The sequence below is a fragment of the Hemiscyllium ocellatum genome, chromosome X, assembly GCF_020745735.1.
Source record: "Hemiscyllium ocellatum isolate sHemOce1 chromosome X, sHemOce1.pat.X.cur, whole genome shotgun sequence".
Lineage (NCBI taxonomy): Eukaryota > Metazoa > Chordata > Chondrichthyes > Orectolobiformes > Hemiscylliidae > Hemiscyllium > Hemiscyllium ocellatum.
Genome location: NC_083453.1, coordinates 15,535,320 through 15,550,809, shown reverse-complemented (window position 1 = coordinate 15,550,809; position 15,490 = coordinate 15,535,320). Strand labels below are relative to the sequence as shown.

Here is a 15,490-nt window from a genome sequence, read left to right as displayed (position 1 = left end):
TCTGGAGGATTCATCTCATTAAGTTTACCTATTCCACATGAAAAAGTACAAAGTTAAAAGTCACACAACACCAGGTTATAGTCCAACAGGTTTAATTGGAAGCACTAGCTCCGAAACTTTTAACTTTGTACACCCCAGTCCAACACCGGCATCTCCATAGCACGAAAAAGTACAATTTAAAGGTGAGTTTTCAAGACAATTTAATGTATTTCAATATGAAATTAGGAGAAAATGAATGGTGGGAACACTCACCAATTTCAGAGAGAAGCAAGAATTAACTTTTCAAAGGACATTAACCAGGAAAACTGTTTCTCTATAAAGATGCTGCCTAACCTGCTACTTCCAACATTTTCTCTTCGTAGTTCAGATTTTCAGCATTTGCAGTACCTAGATTACTTTCGTCTTTAACCACGTTTTGTGTAAAATTAATGCCTAATTTTGCTTAATGATTATTCACTCGAATTATTAGTAAGTATACTTCAGTCAAATCTAAATCACAGACAGTATCCCAGGCAGGTCATCAGAATACATATTTTGTGTTATATTTAAGATTAAGGATAAAGCAGCCTTTAATCTTGCATTATAAGCCTGAGAAATAAGAAACTGGCAATATTTGGGAGTATAAGCCTCAGAAAATTCAGAGCTGAGCTCTCAACGTTGTCCAAATCTTACAATTGAAAACAAGCAAAACTTGTCAAACTGCTACAAATTAAGATACAGCCTTAAATTTTAAAAAAAATTCAGAAAGCAACCTGAATATGGTTTACGACTGTGTTGTGGTGATGGAATAAAGTACATTCTATTTTCATTAAATATGATTACTGTGTCTGAGGTACTACAATTGATGTTTTTCTATGAAAAGTATCTTGTTAATAAGTCAAAATACATAGTCATGCTGAGAGTGTAGTCTGTCATTCGTGCCTGTTATTCAGATGCTAGATTATCTCCTAAGTACAAATACAATTTCCAGTAAGCATGCACATTTATAATTGGTAGTACCCACCATTTGGGATATGATTAAGTTAGAGTCAGAAGTGCAGGCAGAAACATTCAAAATTGGAAATAATTTATTTAATTTAATGTCCTGTGCTTCTTGTGGGACCCATTTCTGATCTTTGAAAGCCTCATGCTTCACTCACCACATGCTGAACGTACGCAGTGCAACGGCACAGGAAAGTCCCCTGACTACTCCTAAACATGGAGCAGAACCATCCACCAATTGCTCCCTCAAAGCCTGAGCCCATGTCTCCCACTCTCTTACACCCCACCCAACCCCAGCAATGAAGAAGAACCAGGGAGATTCCCTGTAGTTTTCAGAATCACTACCCATCTCTGGATAGAGATTGTAAGGATAGGGTTTAATGAATAAGTGGGTGAACCTCTGAGAAATGCTGGTTGTTTTTGTGCCCTCAACAGTCATGTGATTGAGACTCTGCTAGAAGATTGGATCAGCTCTAGAGCAGTGGGGTCTGCTGCTAAATCATCATGGTCATAAATACTGTCAGAAGAAACACTTAGAGATCTGGCCTGAACTTATCTCAAGCACAGTAAAATGTGGTGCTATCAGTGGAGAAGATGGCACTTTTCTAAGAATCTGAAGAATAGTGAAACGTCTGAGAAACCATGAGGCAAAAATCTTCAGCATCATTCCCAAGTACTTTATGTTGAAGACTTAACCCAAATAGGTCTATACTCCGATATGGCAGCCATGTCCACACCACCGGAGCACCTCTTATCCCTTCCATAGTTCTTCAAAGCTGTTGAAGTACCTATTCAGGTATAGATGAGGGTTGTGGAACATGCACTTCCACTTTTACGGAACAGCCCCAGGTCTCCATTCCAAGCAGCTACGGCACCATGATTGCTAATCTTTTTAATATACACAGTGGGCCCCATTGTGAATTATGTCTTGAATGACAAAGTATTGATCAAACCTGATTTTCAGTCAGTCCTAGCAGCTTTGTATGCCTGTTTTCGGTCCAAGAGGAAGCTTATTATTGAATGCACCAGAAGCCAGGGGAATCAACAGACTCCTTTATTAATAAGTTATATAGGTTGGTCAATTATTGTGACTGAGGTACATTGAAGGATAAGCTTATTTGAAACAAAATAGTGATTAAGGTCCATCACAATTAACTCTGATTCTTTTGCAGTCTTAAGAAAATGAAACATGAGAGCACGCAGCCCTGAATATAAGGCAAGCTGACCAAAGATTAGTGATGATTTTGGTAAGTCTTCAACTTAAAGTACTCAGGAAGGATTCTGAGGATTTTTGCCACACAGTTCCTCGGCCTTGCTTTGCGGTTCTTCAGATTGTCAGAAAAACACCATTTGCTCAAGATCAGTGTCTCCACCAATCTCACCATGTTTACATGTGCTCGAGATACATTCAGGCCCAACCTCAAAATGTTTCTTCAAAACAGTACTTATGAATATGATGATTTGGCTGCAGACCCCTCTGCTCTAGAGCTGATCCAACCTTCTAGCAGAGTCTCAATCACATGACTCTTGAGGGCACAAGAACAACCAGCATACCTCAGAGATTTATCCACTTATTCATTAAACCCTCTCCTGACAATCTCTCTCCAGAGCAGAATTGTAATTTTGAAAACGACAGGGGAACTCTCTGGTAACAGTAGTTGTTTGTTCACTTGTCAACCTCCCAATGTAAATAAATTCCCATTAGCTTTCCAGAACAATGTCTCTCAGATTGTTTTGGAAGATAAAATCACCATGGCGATAGAAATACCTAGAAATTAATCTCACACCCTTAAGTCACACAGAAACCCACATGCCACCAGTTCAGAATTAAAAATTCCAAAATAGATGATATTAAAATATTTATTAATTACATTGCACACATCACAACTCCTTGAGGATTGTCCACAATTTGATTTGTCCATAGTTAGGGCAACATGGTGGCTCAGTGGTTAGTACTGCTGCCTCATAGCACCAGGGATTGGGTTCAAGTTCAGTCTTGGGGGACTGTCTGTGTGGAGTTTGTATGTTCTCCCAGTGTCTGCGTGGGTTTCCTCCAGATGCTGTTGTTTTGTCCTACAGTCCAAAGATGTGCAGGTTAGGTGGATTGGCCATGCTAAATTGTCCATAGTGTCCAGGGATGTGCAGGCAGATGAGCTATTAATGCAGAGTTATGAGGATAGGATGAAGGGCTGGGTTTGTTGGGGTGTTCTTTGGAGGGTCAGTGTAGACTCAATGAGCCGAAAAGCCTCTTTCTACACTGTAAGTATTCTATGATTCTATATCAAATCCTCTCAGGACAATCAGTGCCGCTCTGAGAATGCCTGAGTTAACAGTGTTTTGTTAGCTGAAAGATATTATTTTAGTGGCTGCCAACAGAAAAGGTTCTGAGCTTTATCAACTAGTCCTCAGAGGGCAACATCTGAGACTTTACTTTGCAAGAAAAATCTGATTAGGAGCTTGAAGCAAAATAAATATCATAAAACTTTCTTCTTTCTGACATAGTGCACAGTGTAAGATTACACAAATCAGAGATTAACTTACTCGTTTGCTTTTTAAATGGGAGATTTGATGCAATGTTGGACATCAGGACTCAGTGGAAATCATTGGTTCTGATATACTCCACATTTCTTTTCTGTTAACAGATTCTGCTTCTAATTAGGATGAGTTGGGAATAATTTACAGGAAAATGTTACATTCAAATCCTGACTCTAAAGAGAAGCATTTACATTTCTATAGTGCTGTTCACAACTCCTGAACATCTCAATGTGCTTTACAGTCAATGAAGTACTTTTGAAGTGTGGTCTCTGTTGTAATGTTAGAAACACAGCAGCCAATTTTCACATAGAAAGCTCCCACGAACAGAAAATGGGATGACAATCAGATGATCTATTTCAGTGATGTTGATTGAGGAGCAATTATTGGTCAGGACCCCACGGTGAATTTCCCTGTTCTTCCAAAAAACAAGGCCATAGAAACATTTACATCACCTGAGTAGGAAGCTGACGTCTCACCTGAAAGATGGCATCTCCAACAGTGCGGCATTCCATTTGAAGTGTTAGCTTTGAATTTTGTGCACATGTCCTGCAGTGGGACTTGAACGTGGATGCTTCTGACTCAGTAGCAAGAACGCTGCTAACTGATACACAGTTGGTGCAGATTGTGCTTCCTATGTGTCAATCAGAGAAGCTTTGCAGTGTTTACGAACATTCAAAGTCGAGAGGTCCACCTTGTAGCCAGCCAATGATTCAGAGAATAGGTCAGAAGAAGAGCCTGATTGATGAATGTGGATAGTGAGAAGTCCAGGGCTACTTGCTTGTTTAGGGCTGCTGGGTTGTCAGTATATGGGAGCTACTTTGTTTTAAAAAAGAAAACTGCTCCAGGACACTGTGGCTACAGAATCAGGTCAGCAGTTTAGAATTCTCAGGCAAATGACTTGCCTCTGGAATCCCCAAAGCCTATCCACCATCTGCAAGGCACAAGTCAGAAGAGTTCAAAAGAGATTTACCAGGATGTTGCCAGGAATAGAGAGTTTGAGTTATAAGAAGAGACTGGATAGGCTAGGACCTCTTTCACAGGAGCGTAGGAGGCTGAGAGGTGACCTTAAAGAGGTTTATAAAATCATGAGGGATATAGATAAGGTGAATAGAAGGTGTCTTTTCCTTAGGGTGAGGGATTTCAAGTCAAGGGAGCATATTTTTAAGGTGAGGGGAGAAGGATTTTAAAAGACATGAGGGGCAATTTTTATTTTTGCAGAGAGTGGGTTCATGTGTGGAATGAAATTCCATAGGAAGTGATGGATGTGGGTTCAGTTACAGTGTTTAAAAGACGTTTAGATAAAAACATGAATAAGAATTTTTGGAAAGATATGGGCCAAGCACAGGCAGTGGGGCTAGTTTAATTTGGGATTATAGTCAGCATGGACTGGTTGAACCAAAGTGTCTGTATGACTTGAAGTCAAGAGTGTGATGGAATACTTCCCACTTGCCTGGACGGGTGTAGCTCCGACAACACTCAAAAAGCTCAACATCATCCAGGAGAAAGCAGCCCACTTGATTGGCACCGCGTCCACAAGCATTCACTCCCTTCACCACCAACACTCAGTGCACAGTGCAGCTACTATCTCCAAGATGCACAGCAGAAATTCAACAAAAGTTCTTAGACAGCACCTTCCAAACCCATGACCTCTTCCAACTAGAAGGACAGGTACAGCAGGTATATGGGAGCACCACCCCCTGCAAGTTCCCCTCCAAGCCACTCACCATCCTGACTTGGAAATATATTAATCATTCCTTCACTGTTGCTGGGTCAAAATCCTGGAGGCCCCTCCCTCAGGACTGCAGGAGTTCAAGAAGGCAGCTCACCACCACCTTCTCAAGGGACAACTAGGGACAGGCAATAAATGCTGCCCCAGCCAGTGGTATCCACAATAGCATCTGTCAAAACCTGTCGGAACAGATTGATTGAAAATTACTACTGGCTCCTGTGGGCCAGCAAATTGAGAGGATAGCTGCTTTTCTCCCCTACAGTATTCAAATCCTTCATAAAGGTGAGGATTGTTGCACTGCCATTAGCTTCAGGCACAGGGAAATAGTGAGAAATGTGACCACTGTGAATACCAAGTGCTTCAAGTAATAATGTCTATTAATATTTAGAATCTGGGGAAAAAAACACTTTATATTTAGGGGTCAATTACGATGAATAATTCAGAGTTGCTGAGAGAAAAAGTGGACTAAAAGCTTGTGTTAGTTTGTATTGTTTAGTTTTCTACTGCGACAGCAGATTAACTTCAGTTGATTCTAAGGGGCCGTGGGGACCACTTTGTGAGATTTATTGAGCTAATAACACACCGAGTGAATCCTGAATGTCATAGAAATGTGACTCAGAGGCCCCAGTCCCTGTCCTGCAACTCTTAACAGCACTCCCAGCGAGCCGGTTAACCGCTCTAAAGCGCTTAATGGCAACAAATTTGCAGTGGTCTTACCCACTCTTGGCATTTAAATCACTTCCCTAAATACTGCAAGTGGCTTTCCTGTTGTTTTGCATCGCCTCTGTTTTATTGCCTGCTCCATTTGCAGACATGCCCCTGCGGGCTTCAGAGAAGGTTTAAAAAGGGCATGTTGCAGGAGGTTGAGGGCCAGAGCACACCTCTTCCTGAGCAGTTGGCTACCCACAATGATGAACAGGGAAGTGCTCCTAGCGTGCTGCCTTGTGCTGGGCTCGTTGCAAGCAGCTACTTGCACTGCCGAGGGGCAGTTCGCCACCATCTACCAAGCAGACCAGGAGGACGGGCTCCCCGTTCGCATTCTGGCAGCTGTGGTAAGACACCTTAAGCTCTTTATAAACTTTTCCATGCTGCTGCTGATCAGAGTGTGTTTGTCCCTCCTTGCCCCCTTACCTCGAGTCTCCATTCTGTGGGACATCATTACCGATGAATGTTGGTCAGACCATCTGGTGATCATTGCTTGTGGGGTCTTGCCAAGTTTCCATTACAACTTTAAACAAAAACACTTAATTGGCCGTAAACTGCTTTTTGTGTATGTCTGGGTGGGTTGAATTTTGAGGTCATGCTATAACAATGCAATTCTCTCTCTCTCTCTCACACTCACTCACTCACTCACTCACTTACACACACACACACACACACACACACACACACACACACACACACACACACACACACACACACACACTTACAGTCTGGCCCCTCAGGGAGTGTGTCAGCTCTAGCTAAGACCCACTCTTGCCTGACCAACTCTGTCCATTTTACAGCAGAGGTGCAGTACAGTAACTTGTGGACCAGGCTTGAGGGGCTGAATAGCCTACAGTGTTCCTAAGTTACTCTCAGCAGGGCTGCCTGACTCAAAGTCCTTCTATGAGTCATGACAAACGTTTGTAGCCTTGGTACGCACAGCCCAAATATTGACACTGGGTCCGTTGGGCAGCAGTGCTGTATATATCTATTTCGGAAGGCTATAGACCAGCTTTTCCCTGTGATCTATGTGAGTGCAGCCTATGTCCAAACATAAAGCAACATTTTCCACATGCTTATGTTCACAAGAGTCAACATCATTCATCTTCAGAAGCACTTCAGGACAAGTATGACAAACACACAGCTATCTTCCAGGACGACACATGTTTCTTGCTGTATCGAATTATCACTCTATAGCAATGTCCAGGTGTCTCTGTAATGTTTCAGCACATTCCAGATAGTCATGGTGCAATACATGTTCCTTGTGTCCCTAAACACTTGAAGTGCAGAAGCGAATTGCAGCAGTTTGATTATACAATATGCATCGATATGTGCAGAGTGTTGGAGACACACTTGGAATTTCTGCACATCTGTCTCACCAGAGTACCTACTGTAAAGGGTGTTCAAGGCATTGTCATCTTCATTAAGCCACATTACAGTTTAGCTTTGAATCATTTAATCTGTACTAATTGAGAAGGTGTCGTTAAGAAACAAAGCACAATTCTCCTTGTGACCTTTTTCAATGTTGACGTCAAATGCATGTGTCGAGAATGTTGCCAATTTCAACCTTGTATCCACTCTGCTGTGATTGGTAATTACTCAAATCTGGCCCCTTGACAGGACGGGGAAGGGAACAATGTAAGGAGACTGGCAGACGACCACACAGTGAGCTCACCAATCAACTCTATTGTCCACATGCCTGGAAAGTTTGGCAGAAGTCCTTCCTTTGCCTTCCAGCCACAGAGGTAGGTTTCTCCCAGGTAGGCTCAGGGGGTGGCAGCGGTGGTGGTGGGGGGAGGGGAACAGGGGGAGGTGTGGGATGAGAGGTTGGCGCTGTGTTTAATGGTGTGATTTTTGACTGCAGCTTGTTACCCCATTCAGTTCAAAGTTACTCCAAGCAGCTCATGAACACACTGGCAATAAAGAGTAAAAGCAAAATACTGCAGATGTTAAAAATCTGAAACAAAGGCAGCAAGTGCAAGAGAAACTCAGCAGGCCTGGCAGCATTTGTGGAGAGAGAAATAGAGTTAACATTTAAAGTCTGGCATGACTTTTCTTTAGAAGTTCAAACCAGTTCTGGAGAGGAGTCATAGAGTCACACTGCACGGAAACAGACCCTTCGGTCCAACTCTTCCATGCTGACCAGATATCCTAGATTAATCTAGTCCCATTTACCAGCACTTGGTCCATATCCCTCTGAACCCTTCCTATTCATATACCCATCCAGATGTCTTTTAAATGTTGTCATTGTACCAGCCGCCACCACTTCCTCTGGCAGCTCATTCCATCCATGCACCACCCTCTGTGTTGAAAACAGCATCCAAAATGGTTGACAGGAGAGGATTACAGCTCTAAGTATTGCTTTTTTTGAGGTTGTTTTCAGGGCTGCAGCTGATTTCCTCGCTTTCTTGGAGGCATAATTACTGTTTTTATACATTCTGCATTGTTTTTGGAATTTTTATTTGAAAGATCAAACACAACGAGACTTTAAATGGGAGGAAAGAGAGAGAGCAGGAGATGAAGTTTCGTGAGAGCGATCAGGTGGTAAGGTCAGAGATCGAAGAATTGCAAATGGTCTAGAGATCAACAAGCAGCTGCCTGACTGTGAAATTGCAAAGGCTTCTCTGGAGTCATAACAAACTCAAAACGTTAACTCTGTTTCTTTCTCCGCGGCTGCAGCCAGCATTTGTTTGTTTTAGATTTCCAAATGTCATGACACAATGGTCCATATGAATTCACAGTACACTACACCATCTAGCCTTATCACTGCATAAGAAGACAATAAGTAGCACAATTAACGTCTGCTGGAGAGGGCCAGAGAAAAGATTAGGAGATAAGGAGAACTATTTCACATTTTCTTCCTTTTCTCCTGGACTAGAGCAAGAAACACAGGTCAATTAAGAAAGCTAACGAGCCTTAGCAGAGCAATTAGGATGCTGGACTGAAAAATAAGGGGCCCCCACTGAAACAACGCTAGAAACGCTGCAGATGGTGACAAATTAGATGGAAACTTTTCTTTGCAAAGGATTAACTGGGCACTTAAACATTGATAGGGGAGGCACATTCTGCCTGCACCCATTGTAGGGGACACCGTGACAAGCCCCCACCACCTCTAGCTGAGAAAGAAGCCAGGCAAAGGGACAGACAGAGGAAGGGAAATATGCCAGAGGTTCTCAAACTGAGGTTCACAGAATGGCGGGAGGGGGAGCAGTCTGTCGAGATTGTCCAGGGTCTGAAAATGTTGACTGAGCATAACTTGGCTGATGAAAGTGGCTAGAGGTGGGCCCGGGGATGAGCTGGGAATGTGATGCAAGGTGGAGTAACTGTCCTGTGTAGGGAAGAACTTGCAGGAGGGATGACAAGGGCAAGAAAGGTTATGTGGGCGTAAAATATCTGTAGGTAATGCTGGTCTTCTTCAAAACCTTAATAACAGTACTTGTATATGTCTCGTATTATATGGTATGATGAGATTTGTAATTTAGATGTGGAAGGGGGTCTATGTTTAGTAATCTATTTGACCGGGGTTCTTTAATCAAATCAGCGATGTACAGAACTAGAAATAGGAATGACTAAGGCAGAGAGAAACATGGATAGAGATAGAGACAGAGATGGGGCTGCGAGATGAAGTGCAGGATTGGAGAAGCTGCATAAATGCTATCAACTGAAAGGAGAGTTGAATGTTTTGTTACTCTGTTGAAAGCTGCAATGCTGCCTCTGGACTCTGAGTTCTGGGAGAAAGCTGGAGCACCTAAATCCAGCTTCACAACCCTATGAGATCTTTGTGCTCCTCCAGTTCCAGCCTCTCAAACGTCCCCTGATTGTTGTGGTTCTGTTCGCCGAGCTGGGAATTTGTGTTGCAGACGTTTCGTCCCCTGTCTAGGTGACATCCTCAGTGCTTGGGAGCCTCTTGCGAAGCGCTTCTGTGATCTTTCCTCCGGCATTTGTAGTGGTTTGAATCTGCCGCTTCCGGTTGTCAGTTCCAGCTGTCCGCTGCAGTGGTCGGTATATTGGGTCCAGGTTGATGTGCTTATTGATTGAATCTGTGGATGAATGCCATGCCTCTAGGAATTCCCTGGTTGTTCTCTGCTTGGCTTGTCCTATAATGGTAGTGTTGTCCCAGTTGAACTCATGTTGCTTGTCATCTGCGTGTGTGGCTGCTAAATGCCGGAGGAAACATCACAGAAGCGCTTCACAGGAGGCTCCCAAGCACTGAGGATATCACCTAGACAGGGGACGAAACGTCTGCAACACAAGTTCCCAGCTTGGCTAACAGAACCACAACAACGAGCACCTGAGCTACAAATCTTCTCACAAACTTTGATCCCCTGATTCCCATCGCTCATATTGGCAGCCGTACCATCAGCTGCATGGGGCTCTAAACTCTGGAATTCCCTCCTCTCCTTCTCTCCTGAAAATCAATATTAGTGACCAAATGTTGGGTTACTAGTCCTAATAACTTCTTGTGTGGCTTTGTGTCAAACCTTGGGGTGGTTTACAATGCTATATAAATGCAAGTAAGATCAGAATACACGATGATATCCTGGATTCTGTTGTAAACTGATTCTGTTCTTCCTACAACTGTCTTTGTTTCAGGTTTGGCCGCGAAGCTCAAGCCTTCTCAGACTACAGCACTGAAGGTCGGATACGTTCCAGAGGCTGGGATGTCATCCCGCCTCAGTTCTGGAACATGGCAGTCCCACAGCGTTTCGGAAAGAAGAAATAACAGCTCCTGAAAGGAGGCAAACAGTGGCATTCCCCCGAAAAACATCCCCACCTCAATCACGGCCAGATGTTTAAGACCCGACAACAGAGCGAGGCTTTTTGTCACATTGGTCCTTTAACCCAAGTACAAAATATTTTAGTCCATCAAACATCTCCAAACAGTATTCTTAGAAATTAATTCATTCACTTGTAAAACTTCCAATTGTCTTTACTAATAATTAAAGAGAATATTTAATCAATGTTATTATCCAGATTGTTAATTTTATTCTGAATTCTATAAATAAATCTTTGTGAACTCTATAATTGTATCTTTTTAACACAGGAATTGCTACTGTTGCCATGTTAGGAAACATTTGCAGGCATTACTGGATTCTGATACAGGTCTGTGCACCAGTGATAGGTCGTTGGCAAAATGTTGCAGTTTTGGGTTTTTTAAAAGCATAATTTTCTTAATTAAATGGAAGGTTTATTAAGTTCCTTTCGATTTTTCACTTTTCATTGAGATAATAGTAACCCAGAGCTAAATCATAACCCCTGATTTTGGTCAGTTGCAAAGTGGAATTGAGATATAATCCATAGTTTAGACATTTAAATAATTTATAGGAAGGTTTCTCTCAGAACTCTTGCTAACCCTTCTTCAGCAGTTGCAATAGCCTCTTGACATTAAACAGATTCTTGAATCTAACAGAATAAACCAATACCTTATATCAGTTTCAGAGTTAACAACGTTTTTTTATGTGGTGCATTAATCTAATGAAATGTTCCAAGGTGCTTCACAGGAGCATTAGAAAATGATATAAAACACTGAGCCCCATATTAGGTCAGATGACCGAAAGCTTGGTAAATGAGGTACATTTGAAGGAACATCTTAAAGAAGGAAAGTGGCGTAGTGAGGTTGAGGGAGGGAATTTCTGATCTTTGAGTCTCAGGAGATGGAGATACTGCTGCGAGTCATGGAGCAATTTAAAGTTGGGGGATGTTTAGGAGATCAGAATTAAAGGATATCTCTGAGAGGTGACCTCATCAAGGTTTATAAAGGGGGCATAGATAGGGTAAATGGACAAGGTCTTTTCCCTGGGGGTGGGGGAGTCCAGAACTAGAGAGCATTGTTTTAGGGTGAGAGGGGAAAGATATAAAAGGGATATGAGGGGCAACTTTTTCATGTAAAGTGTGGTGGAGGTGGACGTGGTGGAGGCTGGTACAATTAAAAGGCATCTGGATGGGTGTGTGAATAGGAAGGGATTAGAGGGATATGGGCCAAGTGCTGGCAAATGGGACTAGATTAGTATATCTGGTCAGCATAGATGAGTTGGACCAAAGGGTCTGTTTCCATTCTGTATGACTCTGTATTAGCGGCTTATAGATTAGAGATCATTATGGGGGTTGGGAGTGGCAAGGCTGTAGAGGGATTTGAAACAAGGATTCTCCCAGGCGAACTCAGTCAACAGAGAAAATGGTGTTGGGGCGTAACAAGCGCTTCAGTTGTACTGGCAGATTATCTCAGCCAATAGGACTGAAATCCCATGTCCTAACTGTATCACCTTGTCATAATTGGTTGCTTAGTGTTTTCCAAACAGATTAAATGTTGAGCCTAGAAGGAAGAACTATTTCTCTAACTTGGTACACACCTTTCCTCCCAAACGAACTGAGAATTCATCATGTCAGTCAAAATCACTTCAAGTGTGGTGGTACATTAATCCAATGCCATGAACACCTATCACTTCGAATGCTGCGCAGTGCTAATTGGAAGGGTATGTGAGTGTTTCTCCTACACCACCAGGTCACGCTAAGTTCCCAAAGCAAACTGATAGTATCACGTTTGTGCTGTTGTTCTGCATTTTCGGGGTGGTTCCGATAAGCTGAATTCAGACTATGCTTCGTAACCAGCAGAGGAACTAATAATCAGAGACCCAGGTTTCCACTTATATCAACTAGTGACAAGGGAATAAGTACGCAGAGCTCCTATGGTGCAGAGGGAAGTCGTTTGGCCCACTGAGTCCTTCCCAGCCTTCTGTGAAGCAATTTATTCCTCACCATTACCCCAACTCTACAAGTTTAACTCCCCCAATTTCCTTTTGAAATGATTCATCAGCTCTGCTCCCACCACCCTTGCAGGCTGTTCCCACTCCCTGTGTAAAAAAGTTCGTTCTCACATTCTCCTTACAACGCTTGTCCAAGACCTGAAACCTGTGTGTCTCTCATCCCTATATGACCAGCTTTTCTCTGTCGATCTTCTCTAAATGTGTTGTATGTACACTTCAATCAAATCTCCCCTCAGTCTTCTTTGCTGTCCAAGGAGCACAGCGCCAGCTTCTCCTACATAAAGGTGGCACAGTGGTTCAGTGGGTAGCACTGCTCCCTCACAGGGACCTGGGTCCGAGTGGATTTACTCGAGGTGTTCTCTGGTTTCCTGTTGTGGTTCTGTTCGCCGAGCTGGAAGTTTTTGTTGCAAACGTTTCATCCCCTGGCTAGGCGACATCATCAGTGCTCTGGAGCCTCCTGCGAAGCGCTTCTTTGATGTTTCTTCCGGTATTTATAGTGGTCTGTCCTTGCCGCTTCCGGGTGTCAGTTTCAGCTGTCCGCTCTAGTGGTTGGTATATTGGGTCCAGGTCGAGGTGTTTGTTGATGGAGTTTGTGGATGAATGCCATGCCTCTAGGAATTCCCTGGCTGTTCTCTGTCTGGCTTGCCCTATGATAGTAGTGTTTTCCCAGTCGAATTCATGTTGCTTGTTGTCTGAGTGTGTGGCTACTAGGGATAGCTGGTCGTGTCGTTTCATGGCTAGTTGATGTTCATGTATGCGAGTCCGAGGACGAGGACATGCCACAACCAAAAGGACTAGCCACAATACCATACATCAGGAGCATTTCAGAACTGACAGCCAGACTACTGCGACCCTTAGGACTCATAACGGCACACAAACCAACAGCCACGCTCAGACAACAACTTACTAGAACAAAGGAGCCGATACCCAACATGAGCAAAACTAATGTAGTTTACAAAATACCATGCAAGGACTGCACAAAACACTATATAGGACAAACAGGAAGACAGCTAACAATCCGCATACATGAACATCAACTAGCCATGAAACGACACGACCAGCTATCCCTAGTAGCCACACACTCAGACAACAAGCAACATGAATTTGACTGGGAAAACACTACTATCATAGGGGAAGCCAGACAGAGAACAGCCAGGGAATTCCTAGAGGCGTGGCATTCATCCACAAACTCCATCAACAAACACATCGACCTGGACCCAATATACCAACCACTATAGCGGACAGCTGAAACTGACACCCGGAAGCGGCAAGGACAGACCACTATAAATACCGGAAGAAACATCAAAGAAGTGCTTCGCAGGAGGCTCCAGAGCACTAATGATGTCGCCTAGCCAGGGGATGAAACGTTTGCAACAAAAACTTCCAGCTGGGTCTAGGTCGATGTGTTTGTTGATGGAGTTTGTGGATGAATGCCATGCCTCTAGCTTGGTTTCTGGTTTCTGGTGCCTCTCTGGTTTCCTCCCACAGTTCAAAGTTAGGGTGGATTGGTGATGCTAAATTGCCCATAGTGTCCAGGGATGTGCAGGCTAAGTCGGTTAGCCATGGGAAATGCAGGGTAATAGGGTAGGGGGGAGAGTCTGGATGGGATATTCTTCAGAGGGTTGGTGTGGACTTGATGGGCCAAATGGCCTTCTTCCACACTGTAGGGATTCTGTGATTCTAAAATCCTGAATCATAGAAGAGGCTGATGGGAGGTCATGTTGTGGCTGTACAGGACTTTGGTTAGGCCACTTTTGGAATATTGCATGCAATTCTGGTCTCCTTCCTATGAGAAGGATGTTGTGAAACTTGAAAGGGTTCAGAAAAGAGTTAGAAGGATGTTGCCAGGGTTGGAGGATTTGAGCCACGGGGAGAGGTTGAACAGGCTGGGCCTGTTTTCTCTGGAGCATTGGAGGCTGAGGGGTGACCTTACAGAGGTTTACAAAATCATTATGGGCATGGATAGGGTAAATAGACAAGGTCTTTACCCCAGGTTGGGGCAGTCCAGAACTAGAGGTCCCAGGTTTAGGGTGAGAGGGGAAAGATTTAAAAGGGACCTAAGGGGCAATGTTTTCACGCAGAGGGTGGTATGTGTATGGAATGGGCTGCCAGAGGAAGTGGTGGAGGCTGGTACAATTGCAACATTTAAAAGGCCTCTGGATGGGTATATGAAGAGGAAGGGTTTAGAGGGATATGGGCCAGGTACTGGCAAATGGGGACTAGTTTAGGTTAGGATAGCTAGCCAGCATGGACAAGTTGGACCAAAGGGTTTGTTTCTGCACTGTATATCCCTATGACTCTATGACTCTAATTACGCATTGAATGTTCAAATGTTATCCTGTTTCTGTCAGGCATTTAGTTTACAATTCCAAACTGCAGTCTGTCTGAGTTAGTCTTTATTCTGGAAGCAATGTCACATCGCCATGTATTTACTGTGTTAATATAAGTGGAAACCTGGGTCTAAAAATCTGTCTGTTTATTGACTTCCAACAGCTCTGGGAGCAGCTCATCTATGACTGGCCTGATGAATAAACTGAATATGAAATTTCCCTGAGGTACCATCAGACAGTAAAAACACCTCACAGGAAGATAGATTGTAAATTGAGTAAGTTAGAGCCACAATTCTAGTCTTGCTTTGTTAACTTTTTAAAACGTTTGTTGAATAGCCTGATCTCAGTCGAGCTTTTAAGTGGTTTCACCCACAGTAGTTTAACACCTCAATGAAGGAAAAAAAGGGATGCGATATTATTCTAGCCCTATCACAATAATATTACTA

At 43.3% G+C, this 15,490-nt stretch overlaps 1 protein-coding gene across 1 annotated transcript; it reads left to right on the top strand.

The window, feature by feature from the left end:
• The first annotated feature begins 47 nt into the window (after positions 1–47).
• On the top strand, positions 48–10,826 carry npffl (neuropeptide FF-amide peptide precursor like). Its single transcript, XM_060821123.1, has 4 exons — positions 48–182; positions 2,154–2,228; positions 7,571–7,695; positions 10,544–10,826. The coding sequence occupies exons 2-4, from the start codon at positions 2,220–2,222 to the stop codon at positions 10,671–10,673; spliced, it is 264 nt and encodes an 87-aa protein (XP_060677106.1). The 5' UTR covers positions 48–182; positions 2,154–2,219; the 3' UTR covers positions 10,674–10,826.
• Positions 10,827–15,490: the final 4,664 nt, after the last annotated feature.